At 40.0% G+C, this 25,950-nt stretch overlaps 1 protein-coding gene across 6 annotated transcripts in view; it reads left to right on the top strand.

Annotated features, from left to right (window-relative positions):
- The first annotated feature begins 3,093 nt into the window (after nucleotides 1–3,093).
- Nucleotides 3,094–25,950, top strand: part of clip1a (CAP-GLY domain containing linker protein 1a) — a 25,964-nt gene continuing 3,107 nt past the window's right edge. For 2 of the 6 annotated variants that reach the window (XM_005916259.3, XM_005916257.3), the window contains exons 1-24: nucleotides 3,094–3,250; nucleotides 6,621–6,922; nucleotides 7,520–8,055; nucleotides 8,732–8,856; nucleotides 8,951–9,167; nucleotides 9,278–9,475; nucleotides 9,563–9,654; nucleotides 9,868–9,928; nucleotides 12,087–12,191; nucleotides 13,359–14,267; nucleotides 14,426–14,542; nucleotides 14,846–14,903; nucleotides 15,053–15,136; nucleotides 15,251–15,407; nucleotides 15,564–15,729; nucleotides 16,163–16,378; nucleotides 18,538–20,982; nucleotides 21,632–21,769; nucleotides 21,914–22,020; nucleotides 22,187–22,307; nucleotides 22,423–22,475; nucleotides 23,182–23,202; nucleotides 25,062–25,179; nucleotides 25,696–25,828. In XM_005916259.3, the coding sequence (XP_005916321.1) occupies nucleotides 6,832–6,922; nucleotides 7,520–8,055; nucleotides 8,732–8,856; nucleotides 8,951–9,167; nucleotides 9,278–9,475; nucleotides 9,563–9,654; nucleotides 9,868–9,928; nucleotides 12,087–12,191; nucleotides 13,359–14,267; nucleotides 14,426–14,542; nucleotides 14,846–14,903; nucleotides 15,053–15,136; nucleotides 15,251–15,407; nucleotides 15,564–15,729; nucleotides 16,163–16,378; nucleotides 18,538–20,982; nucleotides 21,632–21,769; nucleotides 21,914–22,020; nucleotides 22,187–22,307; nucleotides 22,423–22,475; nucleotides 23,182–23,202; nucleotides 25,062–25,179; nucleotides 25,696–25,828 (6,268 nt within the window). In that variant the 5' untranslated portion in view covers nucleotides 3,094–3,250; nucleotides 6,621–6,831. Of the gene's footprint in view, nucleotides 3,800–6,620; nucleotides 6,923–7,519; nucleotides 8,056–8,731; nucleotides 8,857–8,950; nucleotides 9,168–9,277; nucleotides 9,476–9,562; nucleotides 9,655–9,867; nucleotides 9,929–12,086; nucleotides 12,192–13,358; nucleotides 14,268–14,425; nucleotides 14,543–14,845; nucleotides 14,904–15,052; nucleotides 15,137–15,250; nucleotides 15,408–15,563; nucleotides 15,730–16,162; nucleotides 16,379–18,537; nucleotides 20,983–21,631; nucleotides 21,770–21,913; nucleotides 22,021–22,186; nucleotides 22,308–22,422; nucleotides 22,476–23,181; nucleotides 23,203–25,061; nucleotides 25,180–25,695; nucleotides 25,829–25,950 lie in introns of all 6 variants that reach the window. The other 4 variants (XM_005916258.2, XM_005916261.3, XM_005916260.3 and 1 more) reach the window with 4 other exon arrangements.

Raw genomic sequence — 25,950 nt, 5'->3', positions numbered from 1 at the left:
AGCTGAACACATCACACCTGGTGAATAAAGTCCAACTAAGGGTCGTCTTCCTCTTGAAGCTAAAATGGACCGGACTCTCTTCTTGCTGCGTGTGATCATCTACAGAGCCACAATAGAAGGCATCTGCTGTCTTAGCATGACAGTGTGGTACAACAGCTGCCCAGCACAAGATGGAAAAACTTGACCCGGGTGAAAACACTCCGCGTCCACACTAGCGTTTTCAGAGTTGTGCGTCCACATTGAAATGGCCCAAAACGCTTACGTTCCAGTCCTGCGCATACGCAAAAGCGAGTGAGAATTAAAGAATTTGAAGAAAAGCTATCTGGAGCATGTACAAACTGATATCAATCTTTTTTAGGGCTGTGGAAATTGAGAGCGATCAAAACAACTGCTGTATAATGCACTCTGCTGTCTTTGTTTAATTGGTCACATGACTAAAATGCAGCATCGTTTTAGAAAGTCTGTGTTTTCGAGTGTCCACACTGCGACAGGACAGCTCAGTTTTGAAATGTATGCGTTTTCGAGAGCGTTTCCAAAACGCTGCGTTTTTCCTTGGGGAAAACGCCGTCTTAGTGTGGACCGAAGGCCAAAACGGAGAGAAGACGATGCGCTTTCAAACGAAAACGCATTAGTGTGAACGTAGCCTTAATTGTTTTGTAGTGTTGGTTGTGGGTGTATGTATGTAAATGAATGCATAAGGTGTGAGTTAAGTCCCTCTTCTAATGAAATTTAATTAGGTGTGAACACATAATTACAAGCAATGAAAGTGTTGCACATAACTACATTTACACAGATTCAACAAGGAGCTAGAAACATTCCTCAGAAATTTTGACTCATGTTGACATCATAGCGTCACACAGTTACTGCAGATTTGTTGCACATCCGTGATGTGAATCTGCTGTTCCATCACATTCCAAAGGTGCTGTATTCGATTGAGATCTGGTGACAGTGAAGGTCATTTGAGTATAGTAAACTCAGTTTTATGTTCAAGAAAACAGTTTAAGATGATCTGAGCTTTTTCACACAGTCTGTCAACCTGCTGGAAGCAGCCATCAGAAAATGGGGGACAATTTAATTACAGAGGGTTGGATATTGTCAGCAACAATACTCAGGTAGTCTTTGGATTTTAAATTAGTATTAATATCTACGACACCACAAGCAGTCTGAATCACTGATACAAGGTAAGATGACTTATAGTAGCCTCGTTGTTTTGTTGCTCACAGGAATGGCATCCAGTGTGGTCTTCTGCTACTGTTCTTCTGCTTCTACTTTCACAAACACTACTGGTCAAAAGTTTTAGAACACCCCAATTTTTCAATTTTTTAAATTGAAAAATATGCAGTTCAATGTCTCATTGCACTCTGAAATGAAAGCAGAGTACAAATAAGCAATTGGAGTTAAAAAGAAATAATCATGGAATCAATTTGTACACAATAATGTATTCTAAAATTATGAGTCGTCAAAGTAGCCAGATTTGGCAAATATAACAGCTGAACACACCCGAGGCTTTCTTCTTACAATAGAAATCAAATATTCTTCAGAAAGTTCTTCCAATATCTGTTGTAGAGGTTCCCATGAATGTGTGTGGCACCAGCTAAATGGGGTTTAAGTCTGGAGACTGCACAAGATAAAAGTCCATTCGGGAAAGAAGGATTATGACTTGGAAAATGTATTTTAAATTCACTGAGACTTATGCAGTCAGGAAAATGTTTAAACTACAATTCTAAATAGTCACAAATCAAAAGTTAAATCATATTAAAACATGACTGACACTGCAATATTAACACAACTCAAAAACATAAGAACCCTGGGTCACCAGACCCAGTATCATGACAGTTTGTCTACTAGGAAGCTGAAGGGTAGCTCTATATTTTTGAAGAATTACAGACAAGACTTAGTTGATGCTTAAAGCTGGTTTATTTAATTAATTTGTATCCAATTTATCAGTGTTAACATTGTGTTTGAGGTCTGATTGAAGGATCGATGTGATGGTAAGGTGTCCGCTGCTCCACTTTGAATATTGGTATGAACTTGAAACAGTGATTACTTAATGGATTTTCACCAAAATTGTGCCCACGTTCAAGACCATATTTGCTGGTTGTTGTTATTGTTTTTAAGGATTTTTCTTTTAAATTTTCACAAGAATTGCTAGTTCCCCTAGAGCAAGAGTCTCTATAACTCCAGTCCTCGAGAGCTACTCTAACATACAGACTCCTGCCCTACAGTATTTGGCCACTACAACAATCAGAGGACTCCCTGTGAGCAAGCATTTAGCGACAGTGGGGAGAAAAAACTCCCTTCAATAGGAAGAAATCTCCGGCAGAACCAGGCTCAGGAAGGGACAGCCATCTGCCGCGACTGGTTGGGGTGGGGGAGTGAAAAAAAAAAAAGCCAAAGTGATAAATATTGGAGCAACTTAATTATTTTTTTGTTAAAATCTTAAGCTGTTGTTATCAGTTTTAAAGGAGTATTGGGTTTGAATTGTAGATAAGCATTTGCAGTGGATTTCTGCTGTGGATTGCCTTTTCCAACCCCTGCTTGTGGTTTTGTCACTTTTGTCTGGGGTCAAAGAAGCAATGCTGGAGACTTTTGTCTCCCTCTGCTTCTCATTTTAATGCAGGGGGAACTCTCAGGCCAGGGTCAAAAAAGAGATGCTCGAGAACCTCCGAGGGTTTGATGCGCTGGTCTGCATCCAAGGCCAACATCCGTTTACTAAAAAACTAGCTAAAATACTATGACCACCATTTTTAACGAGTTACCAATATGCGAGATGAATCAGTGAAGTCTAATTTTATTTCCTCCCCAGTTTATTGTTATCTATGGAAACTTGGAACAAAGAAGAAAAACTTTTTGGGGATTCCTAAGTCAAAATTTCAATTAATTATTTTAAAGTGTCTACTTAAAAACTAAAAAAATTAAGTTATCTTATTATTTTTTTAAACAATTCGATAGTACGTCACTTTTTTACACATGGATGGCAAAAAAGACTATTTTCAGTGCTTCTTTAATCTATCGTTCAGTCTTCGAAGCAATGGAGTGCTCCATCTTTCTGCACATATCATCTTTGGTCGGCTCCCGCCCCTGACGTTTCCCTCAGCCGTTGGACAGACTGCACGCACGCTGGGCTGTGCCTGCCTCCCCGTGTGTGAGTCGAACGTAGTTCTAAAAGTCATCGAGGTTCTGTACTTAGCTTGCTAGCTGTGTTATTTTTTTCCCCTCGGACGACGAAGTCTGTACATAAACACATCAGGTCAGTACTTCCTCATCCCGTTTCCGCATATTTTCTGGTCCAACAGCGGCTGATAAACACGCGTGAAAGTTGTTCAGGTGTTGTTCAGACGTTACTTGAGGTGAGGTGTTAGTTTAGCTCACTAGCTAACCAGCCCATATTGTTTGTGGTCTTAACCACCGGCTCGCTGAACCGCTTTGGGCCTCGCTGCTAGCGTTACTTAGCAACTGATCACATCTCCCCCCCCCGACCGGGATCCATTTAAGCCGAAGAGGTGACCAGGCACCTGAGCGCCACAACACTATACGAACATTCATTCGATACAGATGATTTTAGCTAACAATTACGTGTGCTGAGTGAATTTGTAGCAGCAGTGTGCCCTGCTGGAGCGCCGGTGACATTGCGGAGACTTTTGGACTTGTGGAATTTGCCTTTCAGTTTCTTAGCTTATGACACCTTTTTCTTTTGGGGGGCTATGTGGGAGGTTTGGACGTGGACGTGTTGAACCTGTGTAGCGCTAATGTCTCCCATTCTTAGCGGAGAAGAGCTACCATTCAGCTAGCTGGTAAGGTGAGTTAGCTGACAGGACATTTTTAGAGCAGCGTTACCAGATGTGCCACCTCATCGACAGCTCCTCGGTCCGCTAGCCACTGGTAGGCAGAGGTGACAAGGCGAGTGTCACTTACAGGCAAATTCGCTGACCTGACACAAAGATAACTGGGTTTACAGCTTAGCCACAGTGTGCAGTGTGTCAGTGAAGCTGCATTGAGAGGCAAGGGGCTCGTGAATGCTATCTTTTTAACTGTAATGTTTGCAGTGCTGTAAGAACACATTAAAGAGGTAGGAAGTCTGTTTTTGGTCATTCCAGGCCTTATTTATGTCTATTCACATTGGTATGAGCCAGAATCTTTGTAGGACAGGGGTGTGTCTGTAAAATGGCAGCAAGGTGAGGGTTGTTAAATTCAAAACAAGTGAAGTTAGAGGACACAGGATGCTTTTGGCTCTTATTCTGTACCTTTGAGGCTTTTTTTGCCTACGTTTGTCAGTGCTAACAGGGGCCTGAATAATCCTCCCTGCAGATGTTTCCTCAAATAGGAAGAGCCAGAGCTTGACTTGGCCTTGAGATGACCAAAGCAGGAGAGAGAATGTGCAAGTCATGTCAGATAATGCACACATCTGAAGATGTAAAGGTGTTAGTTTATTGCTTATGGATGCAATGAAATGCACCCTACTTGGTCTTTGTTTGGGGCAGGAGTTTAAAAGGATACCTTGGCAGCTCGAATAGTGGAAATGGGCCTGATTTAGTAGTGAAGTCTCTGGCTAATATTAATCTTGTGGAAGACCATGTGGACTTGTGTAACCATTAACTCCTTCCAACTAGTAGTGAATATACTGAAGAATTTTAAGAACTTCTGTCTGGACGTTAATTTGTTTTCATCCTGTTTTGTGTGGTGGAGGACAGTTAAATCATTTGTCAGAGCCATAACACTCATATCCAATACTTTAATGGACACTGAGCATGCAAATGTATGCAGTTGTGAAAATGGAAGTCATCTATGTTAATGGAGGTCTCTGAGAAGTCTCACTTCTGCTTTACAAGCTACTGTCTACCTGTTTCTGTTTGTTTATTTACACCAGGGGAGAGATAAAATCATACTACATGTGATATAATGTGAATCTAGTTAAGAATTATACTTTTTTTGCATGCATCAGTGTATTAAATCTCTTTAACTTTTGCAAAGCTTGAGTATTTGGTGTTTTTCCCAAGCTACAGATTAGACTGAGTCAGTGGCAAAAGATTAACATTACTGCTGTGGGAAATTCTTCACCGTGAGAGGATCATGTTCAGCTGACAGCATCAGCTCACCAATCAGAGCTGTAACATCCTCTGGTCAAGCTCATGTGATATTTGTACTAGAGCTTTGTGGTTTTTTCTGATAGAACTAACCTTTTGCTTTTAAAACTCTCTGCACAATGAATGTAACCTCTGCGTATTGTACCACGCGTTCATGGGTCAATTAGACTAGAAAGTGCAGTCTTGCATAGACAGTCTTCAGCTATAATGGCTATGGCTTCCCTGTTTTGCCTATTTTTGACCTGAGGGCTTGAGTCAGTCGTCACTCAAAGACACAGCGGGATAAAACTGGAGCACTGCTTTCAAACTGGGTCATGTCTGCTGATGGCCACCTTTCACTCTCTGCTGAGAAATATCTTGGAGGCTGCGTGAGAGCTTCCTTTCTTAAGTTGTTTAGGTAAACCTGTGTAGTGCAGCTCTTAGGCCCTTTCAGGAATGAAAGTAATGTTTGTGTGCTGCTTTACTTTGAAGACGAGCGTCTCGCCTGACTCAGAAGAGATTCACGTCATAGTTTGTTTTGAAGTGAAAAACTTTTAACGCTCTCAGGAATTCGATACATGCACAGCTTGTTTCATTGTCCTGGGACGTTTCAGACGTTTGCAGTCAATGATTACAGGAATAGCTACATATAATAAAATCATTTTCTTGACATTGTTCAAGTCCTTGAGCTCCTTGTTTTCACTCATAACGTGACAAGGTAAAGCCCAAGTACAGAATTAAGTGTCAGTACACTAAATGAAAACCCTTGTTTGTATACTGGTAGAATTTCATTATAAGCAAATTTCTTTGCAGATTACATACAAAAATTGTTGTGATAATTCCATACTTGTACAAACAGTGTCTTGGCTGGATGGGGACATATGCAGGGTCTTTCCCTGCCTAAGTGCATGTTAAAGGTCAGCAGATGTATAAAATATTATGATTATGATTCCACAGTCTTTGCTTCAAGTAAGTGACAGACAATTTCTGTTAAAATGGAGCGTTCAACCAATCGGCTTGTTTGCTGAGGTAATCTGACAAACAGGATAATCTGCTGCCTGTGGTCGTGTTTCTGCAGTAATCCAGTTTAATAAAAAGCTGCCAGCCAAGCCTTACATGTTGTTTGATGTCAGAATGATAGATTGAGAGAGACCCTCTGTGACACAGTCTGTGCTCTGTGGTCAAGGTCACACATTATCAGACGTTCAGATGGCACTACCACAGACTGCACGTTGGTCAGGCTGTGAAGGGGTATTTTTAGATCTAACTGTGATGTCGTGTATGCTGAGGAACTTGTTGTCATAACAAATACCTCCATTAACACAGCACTAAAAACAAAGTCTACAGATCATGGCTTGCAACAGGTGCACTGTTGTTTATTAGTTTAGTTAAATTAAATCAATTATTTAAATAAATTATTTTTGTCAAAGACAATAAGAGTTAAAGGCAGAGGATATTGGCAGAAGGGTTATTGACCAATGAGTAAAAATACTTTAGTAAAGGTTCACAAAATCAAGTAATGTTACTTGTTTTGTTTTTCCCTCTCTCTGTCAACAGGGTCCTTTTTGCAAGAAGCGCTTTTTCTCCCTTCTCCCTTTTCCTCATTTTTTTTCTTTTTTTTTTTTCCTTTTTTTGTTTATTAAATTTTGGTGCGGAGAGAGAAAAAGCATTGCAATCACAGAGCAGCAGGCAGTGGTTTTGATGATCTGGGGTCAGTCTGTATCCAGGGACGAACACAAGCCTTGTGGTTCAGATCACAGGAGGAAACATGAGCACAGCCAAGCCCAGTGGCATAAAAGTGCCTAGCAAGATAGCTCGGCCACCTGGAACAGGAGCCCCCAAGACCAACCCCAGCACAGGTAGGAATACATGTTGAAACTCATCAGCTGAGTAGCATTTGAATGCAGGTATAGCCTTATTTAAAACAATGTACATGTTTGGTGTTTTGTTTTTTTGTGTGTGTGTTTTGTTTTTAAACTTACCATAAACATGAAAATTGATTCTTGAATAATTAGTATATTCTTAATGCAAGATTTCCCTTTGATACCCTGTTAAGCAGCAAGACTTAAACAGATGACAGTACATTTATAGTGTTAAATAAATATAAAAATTCGTTAACGCCATAACCGCATTAACGTAGCAAATCTCTGTTAGCGAGTTAACGCGGATTGCGGAGCTGCAAGGCTTCAACGCCGTTAGTGCAGGTAGCTTGTTAATGCGTGCAGCCCCATGCATGAGGCGATCCGCGCTAACTCGCTAACGGAGATTTGCTGTGTTAATGCGGTTATGGCGTTAACGTCATTTTAATGAGACTAACGCTGACAGCACTAATAAAAAAATATATATATACAAGGGGTGTGCTGTGTTTGCTCTGCATTTGTGACGTGGCTCTGTGATTCAAATTAATAACTTAATGATTTTTCTTAAAGTCTACTCTCCCTCTCACCAAAATGCAGCTAAAACTGCTGTTGCAGACAAATCGGCTGCAAGTACCAGCTCTGGAGAGTCAGGGAATGTGGAGGAGAGCTTCCAGATTGGGGATCGAGTTTGGGTGAATGGAAATAAGCCGGGCTACATACAGTTTTTGGGAGAAACGCAGTTTGCCCCAGGACAGTGGGCGGGAATTGTTCTAGACGAGCCAATTGGGAAGAACGATGGGTCAGTAGCAGGCGTTCGATACTTTCAGTGTGAAGCCCTGCGAGGGATTTTTACCCGCCCCTCCAAGTTGTCTTGCACAGAAGGAGAGGCTAATGGAACTCAGACGGCGCCGACGTCCCGCGCAGCATCACCCACTCCCTCAGTCGGAAGCGTAGCCACAAAAACAGCACTGCCTTCAAGTACCGTGACACCCAAGAAGGCCTCAACAGCAACAACACCAGCTACCCCATCTTCCAACCTTGCAAGGACAAACAGTGAATCTGTCTCCAACCTCTCAGAGACTGGATCGGTCAAGAAGGGGGAACGGGAACTGAAGATTGGTGACCGTGTGTTGGTAAAGTTTCTATAAGTAGGAAAAAAAAAGTTGCTTACAGTTTTCTTCCCTAAACATTTCAGCAAAGCTACAAATATCTGAAGGTTCTCCCTTTTGTGTTTTAGCAATGTCAGCAGGGCCTTGAGAATCACATGACTCATGAAGCCCTCCTCCAGTTTTTGGGAAGCTAACAAATGAAATATGGTTGCTTTCACTTCTACTTTGAACCATTCACTTCTGAGTCAGTGAAGTAGTTTTAGTAACGTAGTACAGTCACTCAGGTCTGCTTATAGATGTTGAGTGCATTGCTTCCTCCTTATGAATTCCTTTTTTCCCCGCACAATCACGAGGATGTGTAGCACATTAAGTAAAGAGGAAGTGTTACTCATGCCTGTTGGGCAGCAGAGGAAATATGCTCACCATTACCACATTTAGTAAACTTCCAAACTATGCTTTTAAAATCATTTAGAAATTATTTTATAAATAATTTATTATTATTAAACATTATTTTATAAATGATAAAAAAAAATGTAATAAACACACACACCCCCCACAATTCTGGCATGTTTGCATCTGTGGCTTTTATGGAATTATCTCCCTTGGGATTTATTACCAGGCAAAGCTGATTACTTTTTAGTCCCCTCTCATCTGTTAAGAGAATTAAATGTTGGCTAATCTTTGGTGTATTTCCTCTTAGGTTGGTGGTACAAAGGCAGGAGTGGTACGCTTCCTTGGAGAAACAGACTTTGCCAAAGGCGAGTGGTGTGGCGTGGAATTGGACGAGCCCCTAGGAAAGAATGATGGGGCAGTGGCAGGCACAAGGTACGGAAGCCACAAGATCTATAAACAAGTTGTGTGTAAACTCAACCACACTCCTCCTTTTATTGAACACTTTTATTATTGTGGTTGTATTCAGATATTTTCAGTGCCAGCCCAAGTATGGCTTATTTGCTCCAGTGCACAAAGTCACACGCATTGGCTTTCCTTCCACTACGCCTGCCAAAGCAAAAACAACCATTCGGAAAGTGGTGGCCACACCGGCAGGGCTGAAGAGGAGCCCCAGTGCCTCATCCATCAGTACCATGAGCTCTGTGGCATCTTCTGTTAGTGCTAAGCCGAGCCGCACAGGCCTGGTGAGACACACTTATAAAAAAAACAAAGAACAACAACAGTGTATTACCTGTGGCATTATGGTGAGAGACACGCAGCAGTATGAACATGGTACCTGTCTCTCTTTCCACAGCTGACAGAGACATCCTCACGGTATAATCGAAAGATTTCAGGCACCACAGCCCTGCAAGAGGCACTGAAGGAAAAGCAACAGCATATTGAGCAGCTCATGGCTGAGAGGGACATGGAGAGGGCAGAAGTTGCCAAGGCCACAAGCCATGTTGGAGAAATGGAGCAAGAAATTACCGTGCTAAGGGATGAGCATGAGCAGGTCAGCTCAGTCACTGAGCCTGAACTACAGTTAGTTTAGTATGTATTAATTTTATCTCTTTTAAATGTTTGTCTGTGATTTTGACAGATGGAGGCAAAGATGGATCAGTTGCGTGCCTTGGTAGAAGCTGCAGACAAAGACAAGGTGGAGCTGCTGAATCAGCTTGAGGAGGAGCGTAGGTGAGTGTGGGACTAGTTAAAGATGCTCATGAGAGTATATTAGGTCCTCTAGTTTCAATGTTGTGAGACACTGAAAGTGGGGTGAGAGCTTTGCTCCCAGTACTGTTGTTTTACAGTCATAAGGTAATAAATTTGTTGTTGGCATCGCTCTTGATCACTGCAGTTTAGAGGTGGCTTGTGCCTCAGAGGAGTAAATATGTTTCTGTTAAATAGGAAGGTGGAGGACCTTCAGTTTCGTGTTGAGGAAGTTTCCATTACCAAAGGAGACCTGGAGGTAAATACACAGCATGGATACACAGCGCTGACTTCATATCTAAATTTACACTTCAGACGCAGTGGGCTGCCCCATTCACCGTGCCCGAAATTCCAGTTTACATAAACCCACATAATAAAGCTCCAATAAAGCTAGCAAAATTGGAGTAGCTACTCCAAGGTCCAGTTTGGTGAATTTTGAATTTCAAATAAAACAAATCTTCTCAACTAGAGTCCTATAATAGAATATGGAGCATAATATATCTACTTTAATCTTACATGAGATTTACACAAGTACAGTCAAGCCAATACAATGTTTGCATTTAAACCTGCCCCCATTTCCATTAAATCACCAAATCTGACATCTCGATTTTGAAAGTGTTAGTTTTTATGTAACCCCCAATTTAATGCAGACAGATAAATTATGTCATGATCTGTTTACCATTTGTTATTGGGTTGTTGTTGTTGTTGTTTTTAGCAACTTGCATCCCAAGTTGCAATATTGAGAGTGCAGTAGCTCAGAGTGCAGTAGCTCAGTAGTATGTGTTTCTTTTCTAATTAAAGAATTTATTTATTCCACAGTGTTGCACAGGAAACCACCTCTGTTACTCTGAAGGCATCCTAGCTCAAAATAGATGTTTTAAACTGTGGGCTACAGGGTTAGAAACTCAATTTTCCTTCTCTTTAAATGTGTGTACTAACAGTTAAAGCAGCAGATATTCATAAATAATTTTGTGTAGTTAAAAAAAAAAAAAATGACCACCAAACTAAAAAATAATGTGTTAACTTCAAGCTGTTGAAGGTGTACTAATGTTGAGCTGTAACCCTCAGTAACCCTCCTTGTTCAGTGACGCGGTCTTATTGCTTCTTCTTCCTTCCCATGTTCGTCTTTCATGTTGGTCCAGTGCTCAGCATGGAACCACTGGAAATGCCCCCTTGTCTTTTCACTACCCAGTCACAGTCCTAATTTCTGAGCCTGCCCACTGCAACCAGGGAGGAATAACACCTATGATAAGAGTTAAAATGTAATTTAATATATGTGTTTTCAGTTTTCTAATAAAACCGGTCCAACATCCATACCACTGACTGGATATGGTGTATCAGATTGTTCAATATTAGTTTATTTTATAGATTGTATTCAATGAAGACCTGGGAGAAACCATGGTCTACATACATTTAAAACTGGTGCTATTCCAATTTTCCAAAGAGACCCTGTTTTTAACTTTTATTGTGTTTACATAAGATTAGAAGCAGAGCGTTTTTCTAAGTAATGCTTTATTAAGCTTCCATAAAAATCTGTACTTGTAGCACCAAAATACAGAGAAAGCCAGTGAGATCCTTTCTATTTCTTGAGCCTAAAATGTTTCTGTTACTGATTGATATCTGTTAAGTTGGTCACAAGTCTTGCACACGGTGGTCTGATAACGGCTGGTTTCTCACAACACTAAATATTTAAAGTGTGGACAGTGGCCTCATCACCAAAGAGAGAAAGCAGTGTAGGTATTGACAACACTAATTGCTGTATATAGAAAACCACAATAATAAATGTCTTTATATTGACTTCGTCTGGTAAAATCGGACATCTTCTGTATATTAACATGCACCAACTTTGTGTTAGTGACACACAGGGATCAGGAAACTCCCAGTACTGCCTTCTCTCCACACCGTGGTGAAGTCATGTTAACTTGATTTTACTTGCTGGCTTGGCACACAGTATCAAATTTTCTGTGTATCATAACAGTCTGTGTGATTTGTTTACCAGGTGACTTTTTTTTGCATGGTTACTTCTAAACTGCTTACATCAACATACTCATCCTGCACATCCATACTACATGCCCCCGTCGTCCGCTGCTTGTTGTTTTTTTTTCTTTTCCCCCCATTATTTCTTTGAAAAAAATCCCTATTTGCAGCTGTTTATGGCACAGCCTGAAAGTTCTGCATGGGGGTGTTTTCTCATTTCCACTCATCCATCACTATCCACACCCACCCAGTGTCCTTGCCTCAACCCTTCAAATACTCACTTGCACACAAAGACACACACACACACACACACTTTCACTGTCATCCCTATCCAACCCCTCCTTCCTTTCTCCTGTCTCCCTCCCTCTCTGTCTGCGTTGGGCTGGCATGTGATGGTGGCACTGGTGTGTTTTCTTCCTCTCCCCCTTGTTTACTAACAGACGCAGACCAGACTGGAGCATGCCCACATTAAGGAGCTTGAACAGAGCCTGCTCTTTGAAAAGACCAAAGCTGAGAAACTCCAAAGAGAGTTAGAAGACACTAGGGTAATGAATTCTGCTCTGCAGCGTGTTGCGTTGGGAAAAAGGCCCGTAGCCAAAAAATGTGCAGCAGTAACTGGACTCTTGCTGTATATGGGCTTGTGGTAAATGTACCCTACAGATGCATTTTTTCAGCTTTACATAAAACTAATAACCCTGATCTTAAAAAACAGATTAAATCATATACTAAAATATTAAACATCTTTGGTATGTTTAAAATCCTAAATTAGTCTGCCCTGCTTACAGTTTGCAAATTAAATGTCAAAAGTATTAGTTTCTTTTGTCACACTTTATCAGATATTAAATTATCTCAAATTCACACTGGTCCACTCAAAATCTTTATATATTGAAAATATGGAGGTTTTGACCTCCAAAACAATAACCATGTGGATCTGACAGAGAGACACATGTTTACCTATATTTCCAGCAGATGGTTTTGTGATATCACTGCTTAACCAGACAGACAAACTCCTCCCCAGCTTGTACCAAGCTAATCATTTTCCCAGTTATCCTATGCTCTCCTTTCCCGGTCCTTCCTGACATCCATTTGTCCCGCTTATTTGGTGTCCCTGCGTTTTGCTAGTTTAAAACCGTATCCACCTCCCAGACCAGTCCACCTACAGTGTTACAGTCACAGTAAATGTATAGTTTTGAGGAGGATTAGGCCTGTAGGTTTAAAACTGTACTATGTTAACAAAAAAAAAAAAAAAAGTTTTGTACCAGAGCTTGAATGGTGTAAAAGCACTATAAAATATCAGGACTACCTGAGATGTTTTTAGTTTGTGTGTCTGATAAATCACGACGTCAGTGAGGACACTTTCTAGTCTAATACTTGGTGGAAAATCTCTTGCACACTGCTGTAGCTCCATACATGCTTTCAGTGTTCACTTCCATTATTTGGATCATACCGTTTATAACCACAAGAGGTCAGTATAATGATTTATTTTTAACATCAAATGTTTTGTATCCTTCTCATTTAAAAAAAGAAGCAAATTGAGGAAAAAATCTCACCCAGTAATCACTTTAAATTTCTTTAACAATTAGTTTTTCATCTATTTAGCAAAAGTTAGTTATTAAATAATCTTATTAATCCTTTTTTTTTTTAAATGTACTAAGATATTTAGTAGGCTAGTTTGAGATACATTTTTAAATAAAGATTTCCCGCTTTTAAAGGTTGCTACTGTGTCAGAAAGATCCCGTATTATGGAACTTGAGAGGGACCTTGCACTTCGAACAAGAGAGGTGGCTGACCTGCAGCTGCGTCTTGGGGTCCAGCAGGGCTCTGAGGACTCAAACTCCACTCTTTCTCCCCTCCTGGAAGAAATAAACTCTCTGAGGGATCAGTTGGCTTCTCAGGAAACTAGTCATCAAGAAGAGCTAGGTAAATACAAGGAGAAGCTAGAAGCTCAAGAAAAAATCCACAGTGATGCAGTTGCTCAGCTTCAGGCTACATCTGTGAGGCTCTCTGGTGACAAAGAGCAGCTGCAGATGCGCTTAAGTCAGGCAGAGAAGGAGAATGCTGACGCTGTTGAACTGTGGCGTTCAAAGTTGGAGGCTGCCGTTGCCTCTCACCAGCAAGCCATGGAAGAGCTGAAGGTGTCCTTCAGCAAAGGTGCAGGTTCTCAGACAGAAGAACTTGTAGAAACCAAAAGTGCACTTGAGAAGCTGAAGTTGGAGCACAAGTCAGCTCTGGAGGTGGCTGACGCCAAACACAAAGCTGAAGCCACGGCATGGACTCAGGAGTTGAAGGCGCTGAAGGCACAGGTGCTGTCTCTGACTGAGGACAGAGAGCGACTGGAGGAGTCACTTCGGTCCAGTGTTGAAAAAACAGAAGAACAGCACCTGGTGGAGATGGAGGATGTTCTTGGAAAGCTTCATGCTGCTGAACTTAGGGTAAAGGAGCTTGAGGAGAAGGAAGTGACGCTAGCACAACAGGCTCAAGACAAGGATGGAGAAACCAAAGAACAGATGGCGGAAATGGTGGCTCTGCGGAGCAAAGTAGCACAAAGTAACCAGGAGCTTGTAGCTCTGAAAGCTCAGCTAGAGGAGGTACAGAGCCAAGGAGACAAGCAGGGTGCCAAGGTGGGTTCTTGGTAACTTCATGATCAATAAATGCTCCCTTTTTGTTATGTGCCATATTTTTCTCCTGGTGATGTGATTATCCTTGACTTGGTGTACCATTTTCATAAAATCATTGCTTTTTGTTTGTTATGCATTTTATTGCATTTTATATGTTAAAGGTTGCTGAATTAAACTCTCAGTTGGAGGGCAAACAGCAGGAAGTCCTTTCTTTACAGCAGAGTCTGAATACTGTAAAGCAGGAGAAGGATACCCTGGAACAAGAACTTGGAGGCCTGGTGAGAACTGTGACTTAATTTTTGGTTTTGGAAATATTCTCCCAAAATTGTACCTCCCTTTTCCCCACAGTTTACCTTTATCTTATTTCTCTGCTGCAGTTTTTTTTATTTTTTTATTTTTTGATATTTATTATTGTCACACAACAAATCTGCATATATATCTGCAGTAAGCTAGTGTCAGCTAATATTTACTGATCCAGTGGGTTGATCTCAGTATTGAACGCAGTTAAAACATTACATATTGGCAGTTTGTCTACCGTAGAAGTGTCATATAAAAAAACGTTTCCTAAACTTTGCTGACAGAAACAAAAGGTGGCTGAAAGCACAGAGGAGCAGACTACATCGTCAAAAACTATGCAAGGTAATCTGAGTCACTCTGTGTTGAGTTACCGAAATGTTTTCACATCCCATTTTCCTGTCATCTGCTGTCATTCTACGTTTTTAATGTGCAAAATCTTCTAGTATCAGTATAATTCTTTTGTTTGTTTGATTTTTGTTTTGTTTTTGTAGAAACACTTGAGAAACTGAGTAAGAAAGAAGAGGAGTACACATCCTTGGCCCAAGAATCAGAGTCATTAAAAAGTCAGCTTGCTGGTAAGATCATTATCATTTCATTGATCGGTCTTTAAATATTTTGTGTGTGTGTGTGTGTGTGGGTGTGTGTACATTTTTTGTTTTAACAAAGTCATCTTTTTTATGTTTTTACAGGGCTGGAGAGGAAGCTAAAGGCTTCAGATGAAAAGAACGAGCAGCTTTCAAAAGACAAAAACAAGCTGGAAAATGATATCTCTGATATGATGAAGGCATCAGGTGATAGTTCTGTACAGCTGACCAAAATGAATGAAGAACTCATACAGAAAGAAAGGTACCACACTTTAATTTTCCATCATTAAATATGACCTGATTACAATGTTTACTCAGAAAGAGTCGGATACTTGTTTTTCTTTTGTTTTAGTCCATGTAATTTGTAATTTATCCGACTGCTCACTACACATCCTCCTTTTCTTTTGTCATCACACAGGAGGCTAGAGGAGTTACAAAATCATCTAGCAGAGGAGAAGGAGAAGGTGGCACGCTTAAATGAACAACTCCAACAAGAAGTGTCCCACAAAGAGCACGAGCTCAAAGAGACTAGAGAGGCACATCAGACTGAAATAAATACCCTTCAGGAGAACATCACTACTTTGGTTAGTCACAAAAAATATGTTTTGATGTATATTTTGAGTACATGTGTTGAGCTAGCATTTTCAATGCACACATCTATTTTTAGAAATGCTCACAGCATCTTTATTTCACTAACCACAAAACACTTCATTTAACGTCAGAGCGGTTAACTTATGCCAGGAATTAATTAGCCTGTTCACTGGTGAACTCCTAACTGCGAATGGAAACAGAGTGGACAGTCATCTTGCTCTACAAACTTTTTTCTTTTCTTTTCTTTTTTTTTTTTAAACTGACCCTGAGCCTTTGGTTAACTTGAATCCTTTTATAAAGTAACATACTACTTATTACTCAATGTAAATTATTCCATTAAAAACATATTCTTTTGACATGAGCTACATCAAAACAAGGCAACAAAAATTTTATTGTTGTGTCCCTTTCTTGTTCCCTGTTCTTTAGGAGAAGACTGTTAAACAGGGTGAGACCTTGGTTGAGGAGCTCAAGGCCTCACAGGAGAAATCCCTCTCTCAGGTGTCTGAGCTCCATGCAAAGGAATTTGAAACACTGCAGAGTCAGGTTGACAAGTTTAAGCAGGAACTCTCCTCCTCCAAGGACAAAACCCAAGAGCTAGAGAAGATGGTGTCTGAACTGCAGCCATACAAAGAGCAGGCCCAGGTAAGTGCAAACACCTTCTGGTGCATTTTTATTTTTGGCAATTTGGTAGCCTCAAACATTAAAATGGTTGAAACGGAAGCGATGAGAAAGATGTATTTAACTGTTTTGGGTTTTTCGTTGTTGTTGTTTATTTACGTTTTGCCATACACATTATTTGTTTTGAGTTGCTAATTTTCCCCTCACATTACAGTTAATAACAAGCCCTACAATCAAAGGCACCATGGGTTGCATGCTTGCAGGGGTAGAGCTTATAAAATTCTGTCTGTATTTATAGATGGTTTATACTTATTAGTGGAAAAACATTCACATAAAGAGAAACGATTAGTTTTAAATGCTGTGCACATGGATCGCATGTTCACCTTCAGATGAATCTGGATTGCCATGGATTTAGAAAAGTTTTAAGAACTTCAGATCAGGATGACATGGATACAATTACAGACATAAACCCAAAATGACGAAGTTATTGTCTAAATTTATGAAGTCATAGTAAAAATCTGCTTGTTTTTTTTCTTTTTTTTTTAAAAATTTGAACATTTTCACTTTTCAAAAAATTGATTTGTTTGTGTCAGTGCTCACTTAAAAAGTTTATTTTACATTAATTAGTCGTGAGATGGATGGTTACAATTTTTTTTGTTTATTTCTTTTGAGTTGCAATTTAAACTTAGTGTACGCACAAATAAGGCAATCAAGATGTGATTCAAGACTTTGAAATCCAACAGTTGAACCAAAGTTAAGTATTGATGCGTTCTAACGTGTGTTTGTGAATTCTTCAGTTATGTTGCAAGTCAAGTTACTATATATCATTCTACACTTAGTAAAAGGTTAATAAATTTAAATTTTAAGGATAATTTTTGATACTTTGATACAAATACAACCACACGCTTCAGAATCAAGTCGGCAGTAGAGCAGGGCGATATGGCCAAAAATATTTATCACGATATGTATTTGAAAATTTGCGATAACGATATAACTGACGATATAATTGATGCAAGACAAAATACAACTCCACAACATTACTAGCGCAAAAAAAACCCCCCATCCATTTATTTTCACTTGAACAAGCAGCTGTTTTTTTATATGCATTAAAGCTATATAAACATTTAACAGTGCAAATGCAAATTCCTTGTTGAAAGTTTAACCAAAAGGCATTTCCAGTAGAAATGGGCTGACATATCCTGAGTATAACCATGTATAATATCCACTGAAGTTAAAAAGAGGTGCTTTGCAACATTAAACTGCAGTGTGCCAAATAAAAAAGTCAAATATGTATTTTTTGGACCATAAAGTGCACGGGATTGTAAGGCACATTAAGCGAAACAAAGCAGTCAGATAAATCAAACTTTATTCAACTCATTCTTCTTGCTTCCTCCACTTCTGTACCATTGATTCATTAATTCTGTATTCTATCACAGCTGTTCTATTCCCATGTTGTTGTAGTATATAAATGACTAACCTCGTATTGTGGAAGGATTATCTCAATTGTTCTCCTGACTGAAGTTTGGTCTATTTACAGCATCCTGCCGTGCGATTGCATTTGTCCCTAACCACCAGGAACCCTCACGTTAACTTTTATCGAGGGGAAAAGTGTTAGCGTTCTGTTCTGTTTATGTTATGCTAACATAGCTGTGTCACTAGCGATCACGTAGCACGTCATTATATACCACCTAGCCCAACTTCAGTAACCATACAAACGTCACTGCTGTTTAGTTTCCTGTCTTCATTTATGTTGGAAGTGATAGCAGAGCTGTACGTTTGATTTTTTTCAGAAATCTCTCAGTCAGAACATGCAATATCATGCTTAGGTAACTAGCGAGCTAACTTCTGCTAGCTTCCTGCTAACTTCTAACTCTGTTAAATGTAATAAATTCTGTGTCATCAATCATATCTTGATTGCTTCATCTTAGATGCACTGTTCAAGTCGTATTCAAAGAAAGCAGAAGTGAAAATGTTCTGCCTCTTATTTATATATGCATATCTTTTGAAAATCATTGTGGTGTAAGCTCTGGTTTGATCTTTTGCCATTTTTGATGCTTCTGCAGCTTAACCTTTCCATTTGCACATGACTGATATCCATATCTGCTTGGTTTATTTTGTATTCATTCATTCCTTGCTTTGGGTATTCCCCTCCTTTTTTTTTCTGTCATCTTTTGTTTTCCCAGTGTTTTTCTGCTGAGCTTGACTCCTACAAGCATGACGTTGAACAGTTGTCCAAAAAACTGGAAAAGCAAAACCTAGATCTGGAAAATATGTATAAGGAAAGTGAGGATTTTAAGGCTGAGAAAGGCAAACTGGAGAAGCAGCTTTCAGATGTTCAGGCTAAGCTTTCTGCCCTTGAGATTATTCACCAGGAACTTTCAGTCCAGAATAAAGAACTACTTACAACCAGAGAAAAGCTAACAAAACGCCAAGAGGAACTGCTCGCCACTAAGAAGCATTCAGATGTTTCAATGAATGAGGAACTCGGCAAGCTCAAAAGCAGTCTTCTAGAAGCACAGACTGAAATCAAAGATCTGAAGCAAAGTAAAAGTGAATATCTGGCTCAAATTGAGGAGCTTCAAAGACAAAATGCAGAGAAGAATGATTCTATCCGAAAGCACCAACAGGACATTGAGCAAATACAAGCGAAAAAGAAGCAGCTACTTGAGGATTATGAAAAAGTCTGCAAGGAGAGAAACCGGCTTGAAGAGGACCTTAATGAAAGCAAGTCAAGGCTGACGTGTGAGAAGGACAATCTGATTTTGGAGAGAGATTCTGCTAGAAATGCTAAAAAGTCTCTTGATGCTAAGAATGCTGAGTTGCAGGCAAAACTGAAATCCTTGAACTTAGAAAAAGAAGATCTCACAATCAAGAACACCCAGCTCCAAGCCCTAGCAGAAACGCTGACAAAAGAGAAGGCAGAGATGTCCTCTGAAATCAGCGCAGTTGTGGAGGACAAAAAGAGCCTTCAGACTGTGAAGGAGGAGCTCCAGAATAAGCTTAGTATTACAAAGAAAGACATGGAGAGCTATATCCGTGAATGTGAAGAACTTAAAATCTCAAAAATGAGCTTGGCCCAGATGCTTGAAGAATTCAAGACAAGCAGTCAAGTGACTGATTCTGAAAGGATTCACTTGCTACAGGAGAAGGAAGACCTTCTTGCAATCCAAAGACAAACCTCTAACAAGAAAGAAGAGCTTCTCAGAGAGATACAAGAATTAAAGGAAAAGCTTCAAGTATCAACAGAACAGCTGACCCAGACCAGAGAGAAATTTGAAGAAACGTTAGCATCTGTTGAGCAAGAGAAGCAAGTGCTTCGTCTTCAGAATTCTGAAACGGAGATGGCTCTCCATGCTTTACGAAAAGAGAAGATGAGCCTGGATTCAGCGCTGGAGCAGCAGAACATGGACTATGAGCGTTTGGCTGGGGAGAAGGAAGAGTTGGAAGAGAAGCACACAAAGGCTGTATCTGACAAAAGTGCTCTTTCTCTCGAACGTGATAAGCTAGCTAATGATATCCGAACAATCAGTGACCAACTGGATAGTTGCTCCAGAACTAATGTTAACCTTATTCAGGAGAAGAATCACTTATCAACAGTGCTGGAGGAAACCGAACTGCAAAAAAAAGAGTTTGAAGCCAAGTTGACTTCTTTGAAACTGGAAAAGACTGACCTGCAAAATGAACTGAAGAAAAAGTCCTCTGATAATGAAATGCTTGAAAAGAGCAAAGCTGAACTCAGTGAAGAGCACAGTAAACTAAAACTGAATTTTGAGAAGGCTAACTCTGAGCTTGTTAATCAGGTAGAGAAACTGACAGAAGAACACAAACATCTTCAGTCCTTACAGACTGAAGCAGAGAGAAAAGTGCTGTCCTTGCAGAAGGAGAACCAGGAGCTGGTTCAGGAGATCCAGGAGTTGAAAAGTCAGATTAATTCAGTCTCCGATGCCAAGCGCGTACTTGAGACCCAGCTGCAGACTGAATCTAATGAGCGCAGTAAAACGGTGTCTGACCACGATCTTCTTTCCAAGCAAATTGAGGAACTACAGAGAGCTTTGTCCAAAGTTGCTCAGGAAAAAGAAGAGCTTTCATACAACTTCAGCAATGCTGAGGAGCAAAAGAAGGCCTTCGTGGTGGATGTGGAGGCTTTGAAGGCACAACTGAAGCACCAAGAGCAAGAAAATTCACAGTTGACAGAAGATAAAGACCAGTTGCTATCGAAGCTGGAGGAGCTGGGCAGACAGATGATCTCACTGACCACAGAGAAGGATGAGCTGTTAGCCAGCCAGTGTAAACTAGAGCAGGGGATTTCTTCCCTCCAGATGGACCAGGAGAACTGGCTTGCAGAGCAATCAAAACTTCTTGAAGAGTTGAAGTGTTTGCAGGTTAGTCAGGAAAAACTACAGGTTGATGTTAAGGTCCTACAGACAGACAAAGAAACTTTGGAAAAGCAATATCAAGATGCTGTAGCCGAGGTATCTGCTTCCACTGCTGTAAAAGAAGAAATTTCCTCCAGCATCGCACATTTAACAGCTCAGAAGGATGCCCTCCAGGTGGAGAGGGATGAAGCCACCCAGCAAGTCAGGCAACTGGAATCACAGCTAAAAAATGCCATTTCTAAGCAACTTGAGGTATTTGTCCTACTGTAGAAATCACTGATTAACACATGTTAGAACGGCTGGGGCTATGTCACCCTCTCACTGCATGCCTGCTGGTTTGTCGCACTGTCCCTCTGCTCTTTATGTCTTAACACTTTCCATTTACTAACCAGTGTTTACCTCTTTTAGCTCCCAGCCTTAGCCTGTGGGTTTATAACGTGATCTGATGTTGGGCAAAAATTCCTGTTGATCATATGGTTATATAGGTGTCAGGTGATCTGGGTCCTGCTCAATGATAAGTGAGAAATGCCATAATTTAAATAGTTGACTGTCTCTTCCACAAGACAATCAGCTGTCAGTGTCTGTTCTGAGGCCACAGGATTTAAGTCTTTATGTAGTAATTATGTTTCCTCATTGTGAAATCTTCATGTTGTTCATTTTTAGGCACAGTTGGATTGCAAAAACCTGAGGTCTGATAATTGTCGAGCTATTTGAGGAAATAATTTAACATGTAGTTAATTACATTTATTTTTAAATTGCTGTCAAAACAAATCATGCATTACAAGTAGTTAAATCTGATCTGCGCATTTCTAATTCTATTGTTTTGGTTAAAGTAATTTGGTGTCCTAACCAACAATCTGCTGCTTTTAATTTCAATCTGCTCTGATCATTTGCCATTTAGGCTGCAGAGGCCTCTGGCAAGACAGCCGAGGCTCTCGAACAGCTGACAAAACAGAAGGCCGTGTTGATGCAGCAGAAGAATGAAGTCCAGTCTTTGCTGGACGAGCTGCAGACGTCCAAGCAGGAGTTGGAAACACAGGTAAAAGATGGGATTTTGAAGAGAAACTTCTAATAATGTGGCTTTTTGTATAAAGTGATGTGAAAGTGATGGTGTGAAGTAAAAATCTTCTGATTGTATTTATCTCCACCTTTTGTTGTTTGTTTGTTTGTTTGTTTTTTAAAGCTGGAAAGGCTGAAGAAAGATAACTCCAAGTATCAAGAGGACCTTAATGTATCCAAAGAGCAGCTTTGCACTGAAACTCAGAGGAGCAAAGGTTTATGCCAGGAAATGTGAGTACATCCTCATCCTCAACTGTTTTCTGTTACAGAAACATATCATATTCATATTTTCAATCAACTAAATAGCATATTATTGTAAAGATATGAAAAGTCAGTGTATGGTCTGTTTGAGTTGAAAAATTACTTGGATGAGTTGAACAACAATATTTTTCTCCAGTGAGGAGCTTAAAGAAGCGGTCTCTGTGAAGTCGCAGTCCCTGCAGACGCTCCAAGATGAGAAAAACAGACTGACTGAGGAGCTCGATGATAAACACAGAGACCAGAGTGATGTTGTGAAGGTTTAAACTTTATTCTTTGGATACAGAGACCCACATGATTCTGATTTTTAAATTCAACTGACAGTGACTGAATATTAAATTAACTGTTTTGTGTGTTTTTTTTTCCCTTTGCCAGCTTAAGGATGAGCACTCAAAGCTCAAAAAACAGTTGGAAGAATTGAAGCAAAGGTAAAATTATTCACACCTGCATTACGTGATTCACGCAAAGTGGACCTCATATGTTTTTTATAATCAGACCACTTACAAATATGTAGTAAACATCACTTTATGATTCTTGCTTTTGGAGGAAAAGTTTAAAAAAAATCTTCTACTTAATTTGATATTTCTTTACACTTCCCTCATATACACCTTTTACCAGAAATGTATATAGACTCTGGTTTGTACAGCTTGTGATTGACTAAATCCACACTAATATTAATAATATTATCATTTGAATATTCAGAGAAACAACATTGCTATAATCTTGCTGCATAACCTTTTAATATCCACCCTCATATTACTGATATGACAGATGCATTTGAGAGGTGGCGCCCAGCCACCAGGTTCAAAACAAGCCTAGATGCAGCCAGTGACAGAAAGTAAAATATTAAAATTCAAATAGTAGCCGAATTAGCTTCTTTTTTTCTTTTTTTTCTTTTTTTTTGTCAGACAGACAACTGAGGAAATCTATTGTTTCACAGTGGCAGATAATGATTGATCATTTGAAGTGTTGGTCATTGAAAGCTCCTTTAGTAGAGTGCAAGATAAAAATGTGGTGTTGGGAATGAGGAGGTCCACTTTAAAGCCTTTTATAAACAGCATAAGCACGAATGACTTCAGCTACTAAACATCTGAACTGATGAATAAGTGAATATGCTCTTCCTTTCCTTTAAAGCCTGCCAAATAATGCCTTCAGGTACTTAATGGTTTTTAATATTACTCCATGTCAGTCATGTCACAGCGTAAATATACATTCACTGGCCAATTCATTAGTTACAAACTGAGCATCAGAATGAGGAAGAAAGGTGTTTTAAGTGACTTTGAACATGGTATGGTTGTTGGTCTGAGTATTTAAAAAAACAAAACAAACAAAAAAAACTGCTGTTCTGCTGTGATTTTCTCACCAAGCCATCTCTATAAGATTGATTTTTTTTTTTTTTTTATTTTTTTAACAAAAACGGAAAATATCCAATTAGCAGCAATTCTCCGATGAAAATTCCTTGTTTCTTCCAGAGGAGAAAGACCACACAGCTTTAAGATGATGGAAGGGTAACAGTAATTCAAATAACTATTTGCTACAAGCAAGGTATGCAGAAGAGTGCCTCTGAACATGTCGAACCTTGAAGCTGATGGTCTACAGCAGCACAATAATAATAATAATAATAATAACGGATTGCATTTTATATAGCGCTTTTCGGGACCCCTCAAAGTGCTTTACAATACCACTATTCAGTCACTCTCACATTCATACACTGGTGAAGGCAAACTACAGTTGTAGCCACAGCTGCCCTGGGGCAGACTTACAGAAGCAAGGCTGCCATATTGCGCCCCTCTGGCCATCACCAGTAGGCGATAGGTGAAGTGTCTTGCCCAAGGACACAATGACCGAAACTGTCCGAGCCGGGGCTCGAACCGGCAACCTTCCGATTACAAGTGAATGTCACTAGGTGTCACTCTGGTCAGCTAAGAACGGGAAACTGAGAAAACTTGCACAGACTCAACAAAATTAGACAATAGAACAGGGGTGTCAAACTCAAATACACAGTGGGCCAAAATTCAAAACTGGAACAAAGTCGCGGGCTAACGTTAATATTTATTGAAAAAAAAAAATCTTCCTCCAGATATAAGAATGAATCTTTTCTTATGGACTCAAATAAGTTTTGCTGGAAAACTGAATATGGAACAAGCAAAGCTTAATATTAAACAATATATATATTAGCTATATAATACCAGTAGGCCAGCTCTAATAGTGATTTGGTGTGGTTTCGCGGGCCAAATGTAAATAGGCTGCGGGCCAAATTTGGCCCGGGGGCCAGAGTTTGACACCTATGCAATAGAAGGTGGGAAAAACACTGCTTGGTCTGAGTCTGAATTTCTGCTGGAAAAATTCAGAATGTAGGATCGGAATTTGGTGCAAAAATCATAAAAACATGGATCCATCCTGCCTTGCATCAGCAGTTCAGTTTGGTGACTGTGGCGTAATGGTGTGGAGGATATTTTCTCGGCACACTTTGGGCCCCTTGCTACCAAGTGGGCATCGTTTAAACACCACAGCCTGTCTGAGTGTTGTTGCTGACCATGTGCATCACTTTATGACCACAGTGTACCAGTTTACTGATGGCTGCTTTCAGTGTGACAGCACCATGTCACAATACTCAAATAATCTCCAACTGCTTTCTTGAACATGACAGTGAGCTGCTTTTGGATGTGGTGGGAAAGAGATTAGCATCATGGATGTGCAGCCACACATATTCCAGCCACATTTTGAATATGTGCCACTAAGAATTAACACAGCTTTGAAGACACAAGGGAGTCCAACCTGGTACTAGCAAGGTGTGCCTAATGAACTGGCTTGTGAGTGTATATTGACCACATTTCTATAAACCTGTACAAGACACTAATGCTTGTAATTTATCCTACAGCTCCATCCCACCTGCATGACATGTTGTTTGTACTGGATCTCAGTTTTAGCGTTGTCTTCAGTACATTTGCTGTCTTACAATTTGAAAATTTTGTCCATAGAAATAAACTTTTTCCATTTGTCTCCTGAAATAGTGAGAGCGCCTTGAAGGAACAGCTGGATAAGGAGAAGGCTGCCCTCCAACAGTCCATCCATAAAAACGGTGCCTTAATCTCAGAAAAGGACCAGCAGGTGGAAAACCTCAAGAGCGAGGTAATTTATTTTAAGTTGTTATAGCAAATCACAGCCAGGGGAAGGATGTTGTTACATAATTCTGAAGCACAAACTTTTTTATCTGATTGTTGCTGCAATTCCAAGTGTTTGCTCCAAGGAACATTTTTATGTCAGCTGGCTGTTAAATGCCATGTGTGGGTTTCAGTGTCATTGTCACAGTTGGTATAGCTTTTAATTGGAGGTTCGAGGCACATTTCTTTAAATTCAGAGGCTAGAAACAAGAAGTTACTTCTAGGTCATAAAGTGTGGCCACGCTTTCTGCTTAAAAATGAAACTTGAAAGTGCATCCGTGAAATGCAAGAAACATCTGGAGGTGGTGACACATTTCTGTTATGCTTTCGTCTTCTTATTTTGAATATACTCTCAAATCTTGGCTTGAAGATTGGCTGAGATTGTATTTGTACAATGTTTGTTTATTGTGTACTATAATGCTGAAAAGAAATGTTTCAGTAATTTAATATCACGGGTTGTTTTGTTTTGTGTTTTTCATCATAGCTGGCTGTAGTACGTGGGGAAAGTGCCTCAGTTAAGACACTGCAGGGTACAATTCAATCCTTGGAGCAGGACAAAGCTACTCTACAGGCGCGTGTGCAGAGACTGGAGAAGGATCTGACCGTGGGGCCCGTTGGTAAGTCCTCGGGCACAACAGTGCACAGTTTCAACATAGCCAGACTTTCTTTGTGTCACCTGGCTCAGATAATTGAAATCAGAATGGTTTTCTTTTGGCCTCTGCTTCGGGCTATGTGTGTT

Source organism: Haplochromis burtoni, unplaced genomic scaffold, assembly GCF_018398535.1.
Source record: "Haplochromis burtoni strain Fernald_Lab_line unplaced genomic scaffold, NCSU_Asbu1 Contig_18, whole genome shotgun sequence".
Classification (NCBI taxonomy): Eukaryota; Metazoa; Chordata; class Actinopteri; order Cichliformes; family Cichlidae; genus Haplochromis; species Haplochromis burtoni.
The sequence above is the reverse complement of the archived record's forward strand: the minus strand, read 5'-3'. Positions and strand labels throughout refer to the sequence as shown.